Here is a 16,667-nt window from a genome sequence, read left to right as displayed (position 1 = left end):
TACTGGCATGAATAAAAAACAGAAAATAAATGTTGGAGAGGCTGTGGGGAGATTGGAACTCTTAGGCACTGCTTGTGGGAATGCAAAATTGTACAACTGTTTTGGAAAACAATATGGCGCTTCCTTAGAAAGCTAGAAATAGAAATACCATATGATTCTGCAATCCCACTCCTAAGAATATATCCTAGGAAAATAAGAGAGCCATTACTTAAATAGACATATGCACACCCATGTTCACTGCAGCATTGTTCACAATAGCAAAAAGATGGAAACAACCTAGATGCCCATCAACAGATGAATGGATAAACAATGGTACATACACACAATGGAGTACTCAACAAAAAAGAACGATGAATCTGCGAAGCATCTCAAACGAATGAATCTGGAGGGCATTATGCTGAGTGAGATAAGTCAACCACAAAAGGACAAATATTGTACATGACCACTACTACAAAAACTCTTGGAAAGGTTTACACACAAAAAGAAAGAATCTTTGATGGTTATAAGGGAAGGGAGGGGTGGAAATGAAAAACACTAAATAGACAAGAATTAAGTGGTAACTTTAGTGAAGGGTAGGACAGTACACAATAAAAAGAAAAGATAAAAAAAGAAGACTGGTTAGTTAGAGTAATCCTATAATAGACTAGACTAAGCACGTTGCACTTGAATCGATTCCAACTCATAGTGATCCCACAGGACAGAGTACAAATGTCCCATATGGTTTCCAACAAGCGGCTGGTGGTTTTGAACTGCTGACCTTCTGGAAATTAGCTGAGCTCTTAACCACTGTGCCACCAGGGCTCCTATAGTAGACTATATCAATTTAATTCTCAAGTTGATCTTTCATTGGCATCTTGGTAACTGAAGGTAACCATCTCAATTTAGACTGTCTACAAGATGTTATAATGGTTAATATGTTCGATTGTATATTAAGTTTTGTGTCCATCTGGACAAGAAATATGTGGTTATTGCAGGGACAAACTGTTATTTTACCTGATGTTTTATAACATGTAGATTTGGTCTTTGTATGTTCTATTCTTAATTTTTTAAATAATTTTTATTTTTTATCCAATGGACATTCATATCAGTATGGTCATAGAATAGAATAAAATATAGTGGTATAATTGATAGAAGTTGGCAAAAAAGAAATAAATCATGGTGTTCGTGTTTCTTATATGATAAGAGTAATGACTAAATAGTAGAAAAAAGAAAGGGGGACTGGATTGGAGAGAAAAAGTAACTTTGATTTAGGACATAAGGAATTTAATTTGCCACCTGGATATATAAAGGACATGTCCAGGAGGTACCTCATTTTTAAAGATTGTGAAAACAATAAAGCTGTCATCATTAAAACTATAACAAGCATAATTCATTATTTAATTATTCAGAAAGTACTTTTGGCTTTTACATGCCTAAGGGTTATCAGTGAGAAAGCCAGTTGCCTGTAATAGATATTTTTTCAGAGCTTTTTATGTGCAAAATCCTGTTAGTCACTGTAGGGAATAATCATTAGATTGATAAACCATTCCTCACCTCAAGAAACTTGCAATCCATTTGGGAAGAAGAGGACGCACAAGAGTTTTTTAATTTTTTAAATGCAAAAAAAAAAAAAAAACACTATGTTTGAATAGGTGCCAGATAAACATACCAAAAACCCAAACAAAACCAATCGCCATTGAGTTGATTCCAACTCATAGTGTGACCCTATATGGCAGAGTAGAACTGCCCCATAGAGTTTCCAAGGAGCACCTGGTGGATTCGAACTGCCGATCTTTTGGTTAGCAGCCATAGCACTTAACCACTACACCACCAGGATTTCCAATGGTAGGCACTGAATACTGAGCTGAGAGAAAGGGAATATCTGAATAGAATGAAGAAGTCGGGAAAGCTCCAGTCAAGAAGAAAATTGAGCTGGTCCTTAGTGGAAGGTAGGAATACGATGATCAGAGACGAGGAAAAACAGTTTTCAAATTGGATAAATGGCATCAACAGAAACAGTGAAGACAGGTGGGAAAGCTAGAGTCTGCATAATTAAAAGTTTTGAAAAAATGTCTTTGACTCTGCCCATGTTTACATGCAAATCAGAATCTTTTAACAGGATTGTTAAATCCTCTAATATTGCAGTACCACTGCTGCTCTTTAATAGCCCCAGAAGCAAGACAAACCCAAGTATAGTCCTTGCATTGTATTCAAAAACTCTGAGGAGCTGTTTCAACATTCAAAATTCAGCCCATTGCTGGTCCACTGCTGTCAGCTGCCCATGCACAACTGAATGAAACACTACCCAATCCTGCATTATCCTGTGATCTAAGTTGGTGGATCAGACCTGTTGTGTTCCATAGAATTTACATTGGCTGATTTTTTGGAAGTAGATTGCCAAGCCTTTATTCTTAGTCTGTCTTAGTCTATAAACTCCTCTGAACCCTGTTCAGCTATATTACTGACATTAATAGAGTTATCAGTTCAAGTAGGTTAGTTAGCAAGGCAGCATTAGTATTGATGAGAGGGTGGGGAGAGGGTTTAAAATCAAATGGAATAGGCTCTGATCCCACTTCTGCTGTGGGGTACCTTGAAAAGTCACTTAGCATTTCTGAATCTCAGTTTCTTCATCTATAACAACTGCCCTGAGAATTAAAGGGATGCATTCCTGGACTTTAACCAAGTTATTTCAAATATTCTTTTCCAGCTTTTGTTATGGCCAGCAAAATGTAATCACATGATTTTTTGTATTACTTTTTAATGCTGTCAGTGTAGTAAATGACACAGAACCTTCTTTGAAAATAGCCTAAATGTCAACTGAAATGCTTCACTATAACAAAAGTTTTGGGTTTTTTCACAAACGAATAAAACTGCATAGTAAAATGTAAACATTACATGTAGGAGTGAAATTGCTGGGTCATGTGGTAGTTCTATTTTTTTGTTTTTTGAGGAACCACCACACGGTTTTCCACAATTGCTATACCATTTTGCACTCCCACCAGCAATGGATAAAGGTTCCAATTTCCCTGCATCCTCGCCAATATTCTTTTTTTTTTTTTTTCCTTTAAATCTTAGTGGGAATGAAACGGTATCTCATTGTGGTTTTGATCAAGGATTCCTTAGAGGAACGTTGATCAAAAGGGGGAAAATGTAGAGCAGAATTTCAAATTCTTATGGACTCCAGGTTTTCTGGAGCCGTGAAGGCTGGAAAACCCCTGAAACTATTACCCTTTAAATCTTAAACTGAAAGTATTCCCTGAAGTCTTCTTAAAACCAAACAATAACTTAGCTTAACTTGTAAAAAACGTCTGCCTTGAGCATTATGCTCTTTTGAGAACTACCTATATTGGATAAAATTGACAGCAGAAAGTTGAAAGATCAGATAGGAACCTTACGGGGCAGTGAGTTTACATTAATGGAAGAGGAACAACTCAGAGAAGGAGAGAGAGAACGGTTGCATAACTCAAAGAATGTAATTGTCATAGATTGAGTTGTGTCCCCCAAATGTATGTGTATCAAATTTGGCTAGGCCATGATTCCCAGTATTGGGTGCTTGTCCACCATTTTGTCATCTGATGTGATTTTCCTATGTGTTGTAAATCCTATCTCTACGATATTGACAAGATGGGATTAGTGGCAGTTATGTCAATGAGGCAGGACTCATTCTACGAAATTGGATTGCATCTTGAGCCAATCTCTTTTGAGATATATAAATGAGAGAAGCGAGCAGAGAGACAAGAGGACCTCATACCACCAAGAAAGCAATGCTGGAAGCAGAGTGCATCCTTTGGACCTGGGATTCCTGCATGGAGAAGCTCCTAGACCAGAGGAAGATCAATGACAAGGACCTTCCTCCAGAGCCGACAGAGAAAGTCTTCCCCTGGAGCTGATGTCCTGAATTTGGACTTGTAGCCTACTAAACTGTGAGAGAGTAAATTTCTCTTTGTTAAAGCCATCCACTTGTGGTATTTCTGTTATAGCAGCACCAGATAACTAAGACAGTAATCAATGTCACTGAATTGTACATGCAAAAACTGTGGAATTGGTATATGTTTTGCTGTGTATATTCTCAATAACAGCTAAACAAGTAATTTTTTTAATGTAAAAATTCCAAGTGATAAAATACAAAGTGAAGGTCATAGAGAATAGTCCCTGGGTAAGGGCTGCCTAGAAATGCCAACATTGTCACCATTCTGACTAGATGTAGAACGCAGTATGGCAAAAGTCCTCTTCCTTCTAGAAATGAAAACATCTTATAAACAGTAAGTTTTTTTTTGCTAAATGTTAATTATTTTGCCTATAAATAAATTGCATCAGATGTAATCATTGCAAACAGCAGCACTTTTGTATAAGAAAAGTTGTTTTATTTTGTACTCTAGGAATAGGTACTTCACGGGAAAATGCTGCCTGAAATACTGGTAATTTAAAGGAAACACTACAAAGCAATGAGAGGTGAAAAGCCAGTCCCATTATATGGATAGATCAACAATAGGAGTAGAAGTCCATAAGCTAACTGAGTTTTATGAGACTTGTATTCAAATGCCTTGAATCTTCATAACTGTCATTGTCTAAAAACTTGGCTGACCAAATTTAGTTTTGAGTGAAATATTACTAATGCAGAAAATATGAAATGGTATCCAAAATATGAAATACATTAACAATCTATTTACTATATTTACTATCTGTATACATACACACACACAAAAGAGGTCCAATTTAAGCAAAAAACTAATGATACGTATGTGTGTGGTTTTTTTCCCACAAAAAGGTACATTAAAAATAATTTCTATTTAATAAATGTGCAGTATTTCCTATACTACTTTTCATGTTCAATTTTCTAAATAAATTATCAACTGGCTTGGCTGTATCAGTCCTCTGCATATATTTACTGGTTAGAACAAAGAGCCTTAGAGAAAATTGTACAGACAAATACACACTAAACATAGTCAAGAAATTCAACATATATTCAAATGAATTCTTCTTGTACACAGTATTAACTTTCTCTACAAAAAAGGTACACTAACAGCCAATTTAAACTTCAATTCGTCTACATCACATATGATTTTCATCAAAATTTAATTTATTCTGTCCTCTCAATGTCTAGTGTATACAGGTACATTATTCAAGGAAATATTGTTTAAAAATTACGTACCAAGACTATAGTGTAACTATGGTTCTCAATTATTTGTCTGACTCAGGTTTTGAAAAATTCTAATACAACTGTCTTTTTAGGTAGGAGTAAGGATTAAACTAAATGATCTGAAGTGCTTTTAACTTCCTAAGTTTTTAAAATGAAGTCTCCTTCCCTTCTTTGGCTCTGATAGAAAGGGCAATCATTATAATAAAACCTCCAATTTCAATAATACCTACGATACTCAAAGCTAAAGAGGGAGGGATTGGGAGAGCTGCTTTGCTAGCCTGCTATTAACCTACTGGGCTGCCCCTGATACATCAGCGCTGACAGTGCTTTGCCCTTGGAACAACTATATTATTTACCCTTTAAGAGGACTCAGTTGATGATGTGTTTTTCTTCTTCTCTGACCTTTGCATTACAACACTACAAGCTAGCTTACTAGTTAGGACCTCAAGGGGAAAATCTAAAATTATTGGGGTTATTTGACATGGAAAATAGAAATCACTGGCAGAAATAATATAATTCTGCTTAACTTAAAAGATAAGGATAGGGACTCTAACATTTAATTCAACTGAGAATCAGAGTAAAGGAACGCTAGATTAAAGACACAGAACTTCCTGATAGAGCAAATTACTGAAGAACCCATCTCCCCAAGAGATGATTACAAAGAAGATATACAACAATTTGGCTTGGGTAGTTTTTGGAATAATTTTGCCTGAAACAAAGTATGGAATTACACAGTCTCTTCTACAATAATGTAGATCCATGAAAATCGTTCCAAAATCATCAAGCGCTGTGTTACATTGGGAAACAATGATGATAACTTTATAAACTCAACACGATAATGTTATCCACTGATAGAAGATTATATGTGAAGATAATATTCATTTTTCTGTTGTACTTGAACGTGATTTTTAAAATCTAAATAAAGTTTTTTCTTTTTTTATATAATTATTTTATGGGGAAATACTTAAAATATTTGTTATAACAATATATAAATATATTATAATGTCAAATATTATAATATATATCATTAATATATTATAAAATTATCTACAAACACTAATCTTCAAAAGAAGATATTAGTAAAATAATTAGTTTGTCCAGCTTCATTTCATATATGGCTCATGAGGCTGAATTTTACCTAAGCAATCCTATGTGATTTGTAATCATGTGAAGACATCCACAGTAATTTTTTAAGAATGAAAATCACTTTGGGATTCTCTTAGCTATTTAGAGTCAATAGGTTAGGTTTTCAGTTTTACTCTGTCCTATAGGGTCACTATGAGTCGGAATCGACTCGACGGCACTGGGGTTGCAGGTTAGGTTTGCATCATGGCTCAATTTCTGTGAAACAAGTCAGAATGGCATCAGTATTAAATGGGCTAGGGGTTCAGTTTGACTTAATCAGGAATTGTGTCTCATCATTCAGGATGCTTTATCAATCTAAATTGGTTCAGGAGGTATTTTGATCTTTTTTACTACTGAAAATTTCAAAAGGGGTAAGAAAATTTCAAATCCACAGCCGTACATAGGGCAATCATTATTTTCTTACACGTGCTGGAATTCCATTTATAGCTGTGACTTGAACAGCTCTGGATGTAAAACACAGACAGGCCATTTTCAGAATAACTTGAGGAGACGGGAGTATTGAAATTTCCTGAGACATATTTGTTTAATGTACAATTGGTCTCTGTCACTAAACAATGCAGTGTAACAATCCAATTTAGCAATTTATTTCTATTTGTCATAAAATCTTTAAACAGCAGGATGGCATGATTAAGACTTCAAAACCAGTTATCATTTGTATAAAAGATAATAATACTACTGTGCCAGCTAAACCAGATAGAACTAGTACAGAAGCAGAATAAAAACCCAAAAAGATTTGAGAGGTATATCCTAAGGAGCTTTTCCTTTTTTATACAGTGGTGTGGAACAGAATGCTTTAAATACAGGAATGGCCAAAATGGAATGGTTTATTTTTTTTAGAGGAAAAGAGTTACATAAGCTTTAATTCCATTTTCTCTTTATAGATACATGCGACCGATACAGTGAATTCTTGCAAACAATTTAGTTATTTAGGCCAAAAGAACCAAAATGTGTCCAATTTGAAATCAACAGATATTTAGGACCTTCAGCAACTCTTTTCTTCTTCCCTTAGTATTTGTCCAGTGCCATTAATTAATAAGAAGTCAAGTTGCCATACTATTTCCATGAAATATTTCCATGAAATCATCCTGATTTTTCTTCTCCTTTGAATGAGAGGCTGATGAAATGTGAAACAGTAAGATAGCTACATATATGGATAGATAGAGCTGCGGAGACAAAGGCAGCCAAAAGTTCTACTTAAAATACCAAGTACCTTAGAAGACAATTACTCAGGCACAAAGAGTGGGTGAAAATAGTAAACGTGACCCTCAAAATAACAGTATCATTGCACATATTCACAGAGTAAAGACCATATTTTTTAAATGTTTTTTCTTACAACTCAAATGCATTTTATTATAAGGTAAAACAAATTAATGGCTTCAAGTTCCAACCATTAACACTGAAGGCTAGTTAATCAACTCTCAATTTTCTTAGTTTCCACATAAAATTTTATCTTAAGAAGAAACACATTGTAGTTTAGCTTTAAAGAAATACATAATCTTCAATTTATGACCAGGTGATGTTCCAAAAGATTCTTGGAATCCAGGAGTTGTTGGAATTCAGAAATCATTTTTGCCCATAGAAGTAATGCCATAAAAGTTAGGTTCTCTCATTAGTGTCCAAAACCTTATTATACTCATAACATAAGTAATTTGAAATTATTTGTATTAGCCTGAGTCCTGGCATTAGGAATAATAATGAGGAAAAAAAGCATTGCTCCATTATTCTTGAGCACAGAACTAGCCATAAACAAGATTTTAAAACATGGGATTTGCCACCTTTGCCACCTATAGGGTCACTATGAGTCGGAATCGACTTGACGGCAATGGGTTTGAGGGGTTTCGTTTTTGCTTTTGGTTTTGCCAACTATACTGTCATTTTGAGTATTTATAAAGTGTCAGCAACTAAGATAGCTGACTCTGGCAAATAAATATTGTCCTTATTGTACGACCGAATAAAATAGATAAAAAATGTAATTTATAAATTCACACAGTTGTTCTTAGCTGCTGCCGAGTCACCCTCAACTCATGGCAACTCCATGCCAAGGAAAATCCCAAGACTGCCTTATTTTAAAGTCCTTGTTGTTTCCATTACCTCACAGTTTTTTTTAAATTCCCCCTTCCCAACCACCCCGCCCCACACACACACTGAAGCACTCTAGGCCCCCAAGTCCCCATGGTTCTATGGAGCCTTTACCATGGTTCTGTACTCAAATCTGCTTTGTACACTACAGCGCTCTCTGCTCTAAAATTATCTATTGTCTCAGTTCAAAGTCAAATCCCCTTCGTGCAACTGACCTCAACTGAGTGTAAGATAGAGATAATCCCTTTGTATATTTGTCCGAAGGTTCTCGGGTGGCACAAATGGATTGCTCCCCACTACTAACCAAAAGAAGAGTGACAGTTCGAACCCATCTAGCAGCACTGAGGAAGAAAGTCTTGAAGTTCTGCTTCCATAAAGATTGCAGGCAAGAATATTCTGTGGAGCAGTTCTACTTTGTAACACGTAAGTTGGAATCCACTAGACAGCAATGGGATATGCACACATACCATATATATATATATAAAAAAAAAGGTATACACATATATGTATGTATATATACGTATATATGTTCTTATTATATTATATATATATTTATATATATACAAATTATATATAACCCAGTGCCGTCGAGTCGATTCAGGCAAGGTTACAAAGTGAGGTATCAGAGTTTAAAAGCATAGAGGGTCTTCAAAGTCTAAGAGGGCAATGGAATCAGGCCCACCTCAGATGACTTCCCCTGAGGTCACTTCCGCTAAGTTTTTCCTGCTGAGGTGTTGGGGTAAAAACATGGAACAGGAACAAGAGTCACAGTTAGCAGAGTTGGAAGATGGTCAAAAGCTAAGTTGTCCCACTTCACAATGGTGCTATCATTTTTTTTTTTTTTTTTTGGCCTGGAACTTATCTGGCTCAGAGTCCTTGGACCTGCTCCACTTCTACAGACAGCGTGTGGATGTCTGCAGGGAAGTTAGGCTCATTGAGATTCCAGAGGACCCATCTGGAGCATGGCATCCATAGTGACTCCTTTTAGCTAGAGCTTGAGAGAAACCCTGAGTGATGATATCCCTCTTGTTCCTCTTCTCTCAGCAAAGGTTCAAAACTACCCTGAGGAAAGTCATACTCATAAGGGTATGGATTCCCACTAAACCAGGCAGCCACGAAGCCCTGGTGTATCTCCAAGGAAACTCTAAGCTGCTTGGCTTCTTGCTGTCAACCAGCTGGCAGCTTCTAAACAGTCCTCTTGACAGGTCATATGCAGCTGTGTTTTATGTTTCCATACGGCCTTGCCAGAGGTCTCTCCTCTTAAACCGACCTGGCTTCCACAGTTAGTGTGGACTCAAAACGAGTTAGTTATGGAATACGTTAGGTCCCAGCAGCCTCATGGGGCTATTTACACCTATTTGGACTTTTTCCAGGACCCCAGAGTATACTGTAAATGTAAATTAAGGAAGTCTTACAAACCAATGGCTCTGACTGAAGCATGCAATATGGCTGCATATTTTGTCCCATTTTCCAATGCTTTTCTTGGCCTCATTTCAATGATTTTACCACCCTGAAAGATAAACTTCCGGTATTCTTAAAATCATGCTTTATAAAGGATTTCTCTCTGTTCCATTCCTGAATGTGCCTGATTCTCTCTCTCAGGTAGAAAAATTGAAGACTAATCCATTTCCTCCTTCGGCATTACGATCTTTCAGGAATTTATTTGCATTTACCTGGCCAAGTTATAAATACCATCACACACTTATACGATGTTGTTTCTTAAAATAATAAATTGGTTTCACTCAATAAAATATAAACCCAGATGAAGTCTACCTGTGTACCCAATGGTTCAGAACATACATTTAGCAGCTGGCGGGAAGGGAAAAAGAAAAAAAGGTGCTGAAAAAGACATTCCCCTGGCCAGCATTCAAGGTCAGTTATACATCACATATTCTAGAAAACCTAAAGTGTAATGTAAACTGTTTTATTTCATTTTTTATCCATGTCTTCCATTATATGCCCAAAGAATCTGAGACGGTTTGTTGTTTTCTCTCTCTCCTGTCCTGCCTGCCTGTCACTGTAAGACCTCTTCCCTTGGGGCCTCTTTTTCATAGGATCTTGTTTCCAGCCATGTTTCTCAGTTCAATACCAGTGCCTAACACAGCACCTGACACACACTCTCAATAAACATTTGTTGAACAAACTTTGGAATCTGAACAATGAAACCTATGAAGTACGGAAAAATAATGCAAGTCCAAGAATCAGAAAATTAATTAGCTACACAAGATTTGGTAATGATGAAGATAATTACGATAGCTGACTTGATGATTATGTTATCTACGCTCAACACTACTAGAAGCTTTAAAAACAATCTCATTTTACTTTAATCATAACATCTGGCATCGTTACCCCTATTTTACAGATGCATAAAATGAGGCTTTGGGAAGTAAAGTAACAAGTCCATGGCCACATAGGTGATAAGGATATATTTTACTACTGAGTTTAACAGGCACGTTTGTTCAACACCAGAGTTAAGGCCTTATTTCTTCCTTTCCTCTCTGGGCCTCTATTTCTCATCTATTAAAGGTAGAAATTTTAGTGGTCACTGAGATCTCTTCCAGTTTTGAGATGTTCCAGCTATAAGGTGAGACACCTCTCATTAAAACATATAGTCTGATTAGTTTTGCTTGTTGACTAAAATCCCTTAGGAGACAAAGAGAAATTCAAGATCCCTAAAAGGAAAGGGGAAAGGGATTTGGGGACTGGTTGAGCAATTCTAGGGTTTTTCTGACCCATCTAAATCTAGGGTTGGCCTTGTCATTTTACAGCAGTTAACATTTACTGAGAACTTACTATGTGCTAGACACTAGGTAAAAAGTTTATATGCATTATCTCATGTAAATCTCATAGCATGAGGCAGTGCTGTTATGATTCCCAATAAACAGATGAGAAAACCAACCAAGCTTAAGTGGCTCAAGATCACATAGCTAGCTAGCATGTGGGGAGCTTGGACACAAACCCAGTTTTGTCTAACTCTGAAGCCCATAATTTTAATGTTAAGGTTATATTGCTTCTAAATGCTATTTTTAGCTCATTTGTTCATATATGTGTAATGTAATTTATATCGGTGTCATTTATTTTTAAATAAAACCCACAGAGTGTAGATCCAAAGACTGTTTAGTTTGTTTGTTAGCACGTACCCCGGTGCCACATATGTGATGACACTTAACAAGTATCTCATGATGCATGCCTTTCAGAGCAATTGAATGCCTTTGGGTCACTCTCAGTCACATGCCCAAGAGTTACAAACTGCTCCCTCTAGATATTTATTTCTGTCCAAAGAGCATAGACTAACAAGTATCAACAGAAAATAGAGAACCCACACCAATGTGGAGATTTGCAAACTCTGACCTTAAAAAAAAATCTCTATAGACAAGGTATAGTGCCTAGATGGGTGATTGACATAACAGAAATCCTGCCTCGCTAAATGTGTTGCCACAGTTTGTTCTGTACTTATTATGAGGGATTATTGACACATTAGGGAGATACAATCTCAGACACCACCATAGTAAATGAACTTTGGTATTAGGAGAAATTGAAGTTAGATGTTATAGCCTACACTAGGACAGCCTAATTTTATTTTAACTGTGACTTATGCTATACACTATTATTAATCTACTTGGATGTATGAAGAAAAAAAAATAACACACATTTCTCTTTGGTATTTCTCTTCTGGAAGAAATAGCTCCAAATTAAGCTACGTAAGGATTGGGTAAATACTTGAGAAAAATTCATTTAGATTCTGTGACTATTGGGGAGGGGGATATTTTACAAACTATAATTTTTTTGATAAAATAAGTATGAATTTATTTTTATTTTAGCCAAGTACACGTTTTATAAAATAACATTAACAAGGTGTGCTATTTTTCCCTAACCAAATTCTTCACAATGAAATCCAACTGCAATATTCATTTAGAAATTTGATAATGCTCTCTTGTGTGAGTTTTAGGAATATTTGAAACCCTATTGCATATAAATTATATCATGGAAAAGCTGTATAAATATTCTATTATGGCACATGCTGTTCTAAGGATCTGTCAGGATTTCCTTTATACACTCCATTTTGAGTGGTATATAAATCAGATGTAAAAATTCATGTTGGACTGAAACTCAGCACAGAAAGTCTCCTCCAGAGGCAAATGCTTTTTTCAAAATGTGGTTTGAATTATGTTGGTCATTTTTAAGTTATAGAAGTGCAGAAAATGTATTTGTGGTTTTCAAGGAGAGAGATTTTTTCCATTTTTATAACTCATTAGGAAACTTTACAGGCCTTTAGACCATTTTGTGGTTTAGTTCTTCTCAGGTTTTTCCCCAAAGCAATATTATAACTTGAATGGTGTCCGCTATGAATTTGATGATTACTGTTCTGAATACAAATGTGTGTGTGGATATAGATAGTAATACATATCTCATACTAGGAGAAGTTTCAATAATATCATGACTGGGCTAGAAGATTAGGCCTATAAATTGTCCATTCTCTGTTGTTGATATCAAACCAAGTTTCTTTTATAAAAGGAATTCCCTATCTATACCATAGTTTACAGTGTATTGCTTGTAATTTTAAAGTATCTTTAACTTGCAGAAAAATCCGATTAAACTCAACTTCTTTTATGAGCTTTTTGACAGGAAGTCTGTCTTCCCTAAGCTCTGCTTTTCTATAACATATAGAGAAGTCGTGACATGTTTAATAGATATTCACTGATGATTATCTCCTCTGAAAAGTATTTAATCTGTGTATGTGTATGTGAATAAATTAGTTGTGTTAAATAATGTTGAATTTATTTTGTCAGGATAGCTAATATGTAGCTTAAAATTTTCATAAGCATATAGATTATTACTTTAACATACATGGAGATTAGGATTATATTACCTTTCTTAATAGCATCAATTAAAATCTGAAAAGGCTTGATTTGGATTTAGAAATTCGCCATAATTCACAAAGCTAATTAAGGCAATATTTGAAATGACTTAAAAGGATAATGAAAATAGAAATATTTTATAAGATTGAATTGCTTTCACCTATATTGCATTTTGATGAGCCCGGGTGGTACAGTGGTTAAGTGCTCAGCTGCTAACCAAAAGATCAGCAGTTCGAACCCATCAGCCACTCTGTGGGAGAAAGGTAGGGCCCTCTGCTTCCGTAAAGATTTATAGCCTTGGAAACCCTATGGGGCGGCTCTACTCTGTCTATAGGTTCGCTATGAGTTGGAATCCACTCAATGCCAGCGGGTTTGGTTTGGTATATTTTATTCACTAATGTGTCGGAATAAGAAATTTGGAAGGTATTATTTGTTGTCATGTAATAGATCAAGGCATTAAAGCATAAACCTGCTAAAAACTTTTCCAGTGTCATTGAATTATACGTAGAATCTGGCTGTCTTGATTCCCTTTTTACCGTATGCCACTATTTTTGGTATAGTTACTAGAATTTTTGGATTTAAGGACAGTTAGGATGGACCAGCCAAAGAATAATCAAACATTTGCCTGTGGCTGGTGGAGCAATGGGGAATTTCCTATTGGGACATTCTGAAGTACAGAAAAGCTCTATTACCTCCAGGGTGGTTTATCTGCTAACCTAGTGTCATGGAAATTAGCCCACTGAACCTCAGCTCCAGGTTTCTTTATTTTTCATATTAACAGGAGATCAAGGTTACTAATGAGGGGTTACATCTCAAATCCCTAATCTACATAACTGAGTACCTTTATTTCTATTTGGGTCATTTTTTTTTTTTTTTACTTTGTTCCATTTACTTTTACTAAACATACCAATTTATTTTCAATAATGTTAAATTTGATTATAAATTATAAAGTTTTATGTGGATTTCACACATTACATACAAAAGACTTATGTTTTTCTATTGGTTTTTCAGTAAAGTCCTAGCTCTTACGATTTAACTTAGCAGGTATCACACAAAACATCCCTGTGTGACTTAATCGGTCATTAGGAAGTTTATTGAGGGAGGTCAACAAATTTCTGAGCACTTGGAACCTATTGAGACACAGTTTCTATATTAATCAGAAATATTTCAAAGTAGAACATAGACATCTAAAAACCACTGAAAATAAACATATTTCCACTGTCCAAAAACTGCTTTTACATGTGAAGCATCTAGATTTCATGATTTGAGCTTAAGCAATTTATAAGTCATTAGACAAATAATATACACATGTACTCCCTCCCATCTCTTACATTATACCTGTATTTTTTTCTCATGTTTGAAGGAGGTATAATACAGTGCTATTATTTGGATAGCATTGACCTTGTTAAATCTTAGCACCATTGTTTTTTACATAGCAAGCAGAATATTTTAAAATAGATTGGCTATTTCTTAGAACATTTCAAACAAAGAATGACATTAAAAAAGCTTTCATATTATGAATAGTAAAAAATGGAAGATATATTCTCACCTTGATTTTACCTTTAAGCAGCCTTTCATGTGTCTACTAGATACTTCTTCCTTAGGTTTTACAGGTTCCAGCTCTTGTTCTTTCTTTTGACAAACCAATGTATAATTTACACCATTGTTATTTGACCAAAATGTACCAACAGAAGTTTCATAACGTATACAAAACTCAACTCTACTGCCATCTTTTTGATAAGGAGGAACCAACAAAATCTTAAAGGAAAACTGGTCAGTTTCACCATCACATGAATTAGGGACATATTCTGCTAAGATGTCATAGTATGTCTGCCAGTCATCTAAGGACATTCTCACATAAACTAACTTCTGAAAAGAAATATTCAGAACTCGAATAATTCCCTTCATACTTGTAGACCCAGGAAGACACTCAGTTGATTCCAGTACTGCTTTCTGTACTTGAAGTTTTTGCATAAGATCTTCTTTTGAAGAAGGCAAATCAAATAGTGGAGATAAAACATATTCTTCTGTATGAAAAATGTCCTTATTTAAGTCCAAATTGGTTGAACTACTTGGTAATTCCCAGCAATCAAATTCTTTAACAGACACAAGACTGAATCCAAAGTTATCAGCAAATGAAACTCTTCTCGTACCTGAAGATGGGGTGTCCATGCACATGTCTTCAGAAGAATCAGAACCTCGTCTACTTGGTTGAGGGGAGAAACCAGGTTTGAAAGTAGCTTTAACTTCTTCATCTTCAGAAAGAGAATCGGATAAATTAGGAACTTCTAAAAAGTTATCTTTGCTAATTTGACTAGTTGCTTCAGAAGGCTCCATTGGGCTCTCTGGTATCAAATAAGAGAGAACTGTACAACTAGTAGAGGCTGATATTTGAGATACTGTGGTTTAAAATAAGTATAATGTTACAGTTGACATTGCAAAAAGGAGTCAGCTCTATAAATAGGTCCGATGGTGTGTAAACTATGCTAGCTTGCCTCCGAAGGCCTTTAATATGATAGCATCCATGTTACTCTCGCCAGCATGTTTCAGATTTAACCCCTAGTTTTTAAAGCTGCATTTGTATGTGAATTAAATTCTAATGAGACATTTTAAAATCACTTTTGCTGTGTTAAAAATTCTGTACTTTAAAATAAACATATTATTTCATCAGTTGATATTAAAAATAAAACTTGGAACGTTTAACAGAAAATAAAAGTAGTATCACAATTCTTAGTATGTAGTTTAAACTACATTAACTGATTGGAATGGGCAAAAGAAGAGGGAGGAGGATAAGAACATTTATAGAGGTGAAAATACCCAGAGCCTAGGATGGCTACGATTTATCAGGGACTTATAATGTGAAATGTGAACTATTAAAGAGTTATGTAGAAGTGCTGGGAATTTAGAAGGAAGATACACAATTTAAATGGGGAAGGTATCGCTGGAATAAACCAGAGAAGGGTAGGCAGGGCTGAGTTGGGGTGGGGTACATTTTCCAGGTGGAAGAACTAGCATAAGCCAAAGTCTAAACAAAAGAATTAGTCAGATCTGTTATTTTAAACATAGTAGGTTTCTTTTCATTAAACCATGGGAAAATACACATCAGTAATGTCTTATTGGCTTGAAAATATTTTCAGACAAAGGTGAGCCTGGCCCATCAGTAAAATATTTATGTAGAATAAACTGTTCATCTTCAGAAAAATCACCATTTTATACCCTCACAGCAGAAGTTGGTAACATAGCATTTGGAGTTTGGTGTGAGTTTTAAAGTGTTAGTAGTCTGTTTGTACTCTCATATATAAAAAAAAAAAAATTTTTTTTTTTTTTATTTTGTGCAAATGTAAAACCCACTTTGGGGATAGCAACTTGGCAAAAACTTATTAAAATTAAATGCATGTATGCTTTGACCCAGACGTGCCCCAAATAGAAATTTGCCCATCAGTATTGGTTAAGTATTCAAACAT

General features: G+C 35.4%; 1 protein-coding gene across 1 annotated transcript in view; it reads right to left on the bottom strand.

The window, feature by feature from the left end:
- Positions 1-15,540, bottom strand: part of PPP1R3A (protein phosphatase 1 regulatory subunit 3A) — a 50,735-nt gene extending 35,195 nt beyond the window's left edge. Inside the window, exon 1 of the mRNA XM_064289794.1 lies at positions 14,753-15,540. Within this exon, the coding sequence (XP_064145864.1) occupies positions 14,753-15,540 (788 nt within the window). The remainder of the gene's footprint in view (positions 1-14,752) is intronic.
- Between the last annotated feature and the right edge of the window lie 1,127 nt (positions 15,541-16,667).

This window comes from Loxodonta africana, chromosome 8 (assembly GCF_030014295.1).
Source record: "Loxodonta africana isolate mLoxAfr1 chromosome 8, mLoxAfr1.hap2, whole genome shotgun sequence".
Taxonomy (NCBI): domain Eukaryota; kingdom Metazoa; phylum Chordata; class Mammalia; order Proboscidea; family Elephantidae; genus Loxodonta; species Loxodonta africana.
This window is presented reverse-complemented; position numbering and strand designations above follow the sequence as displayed.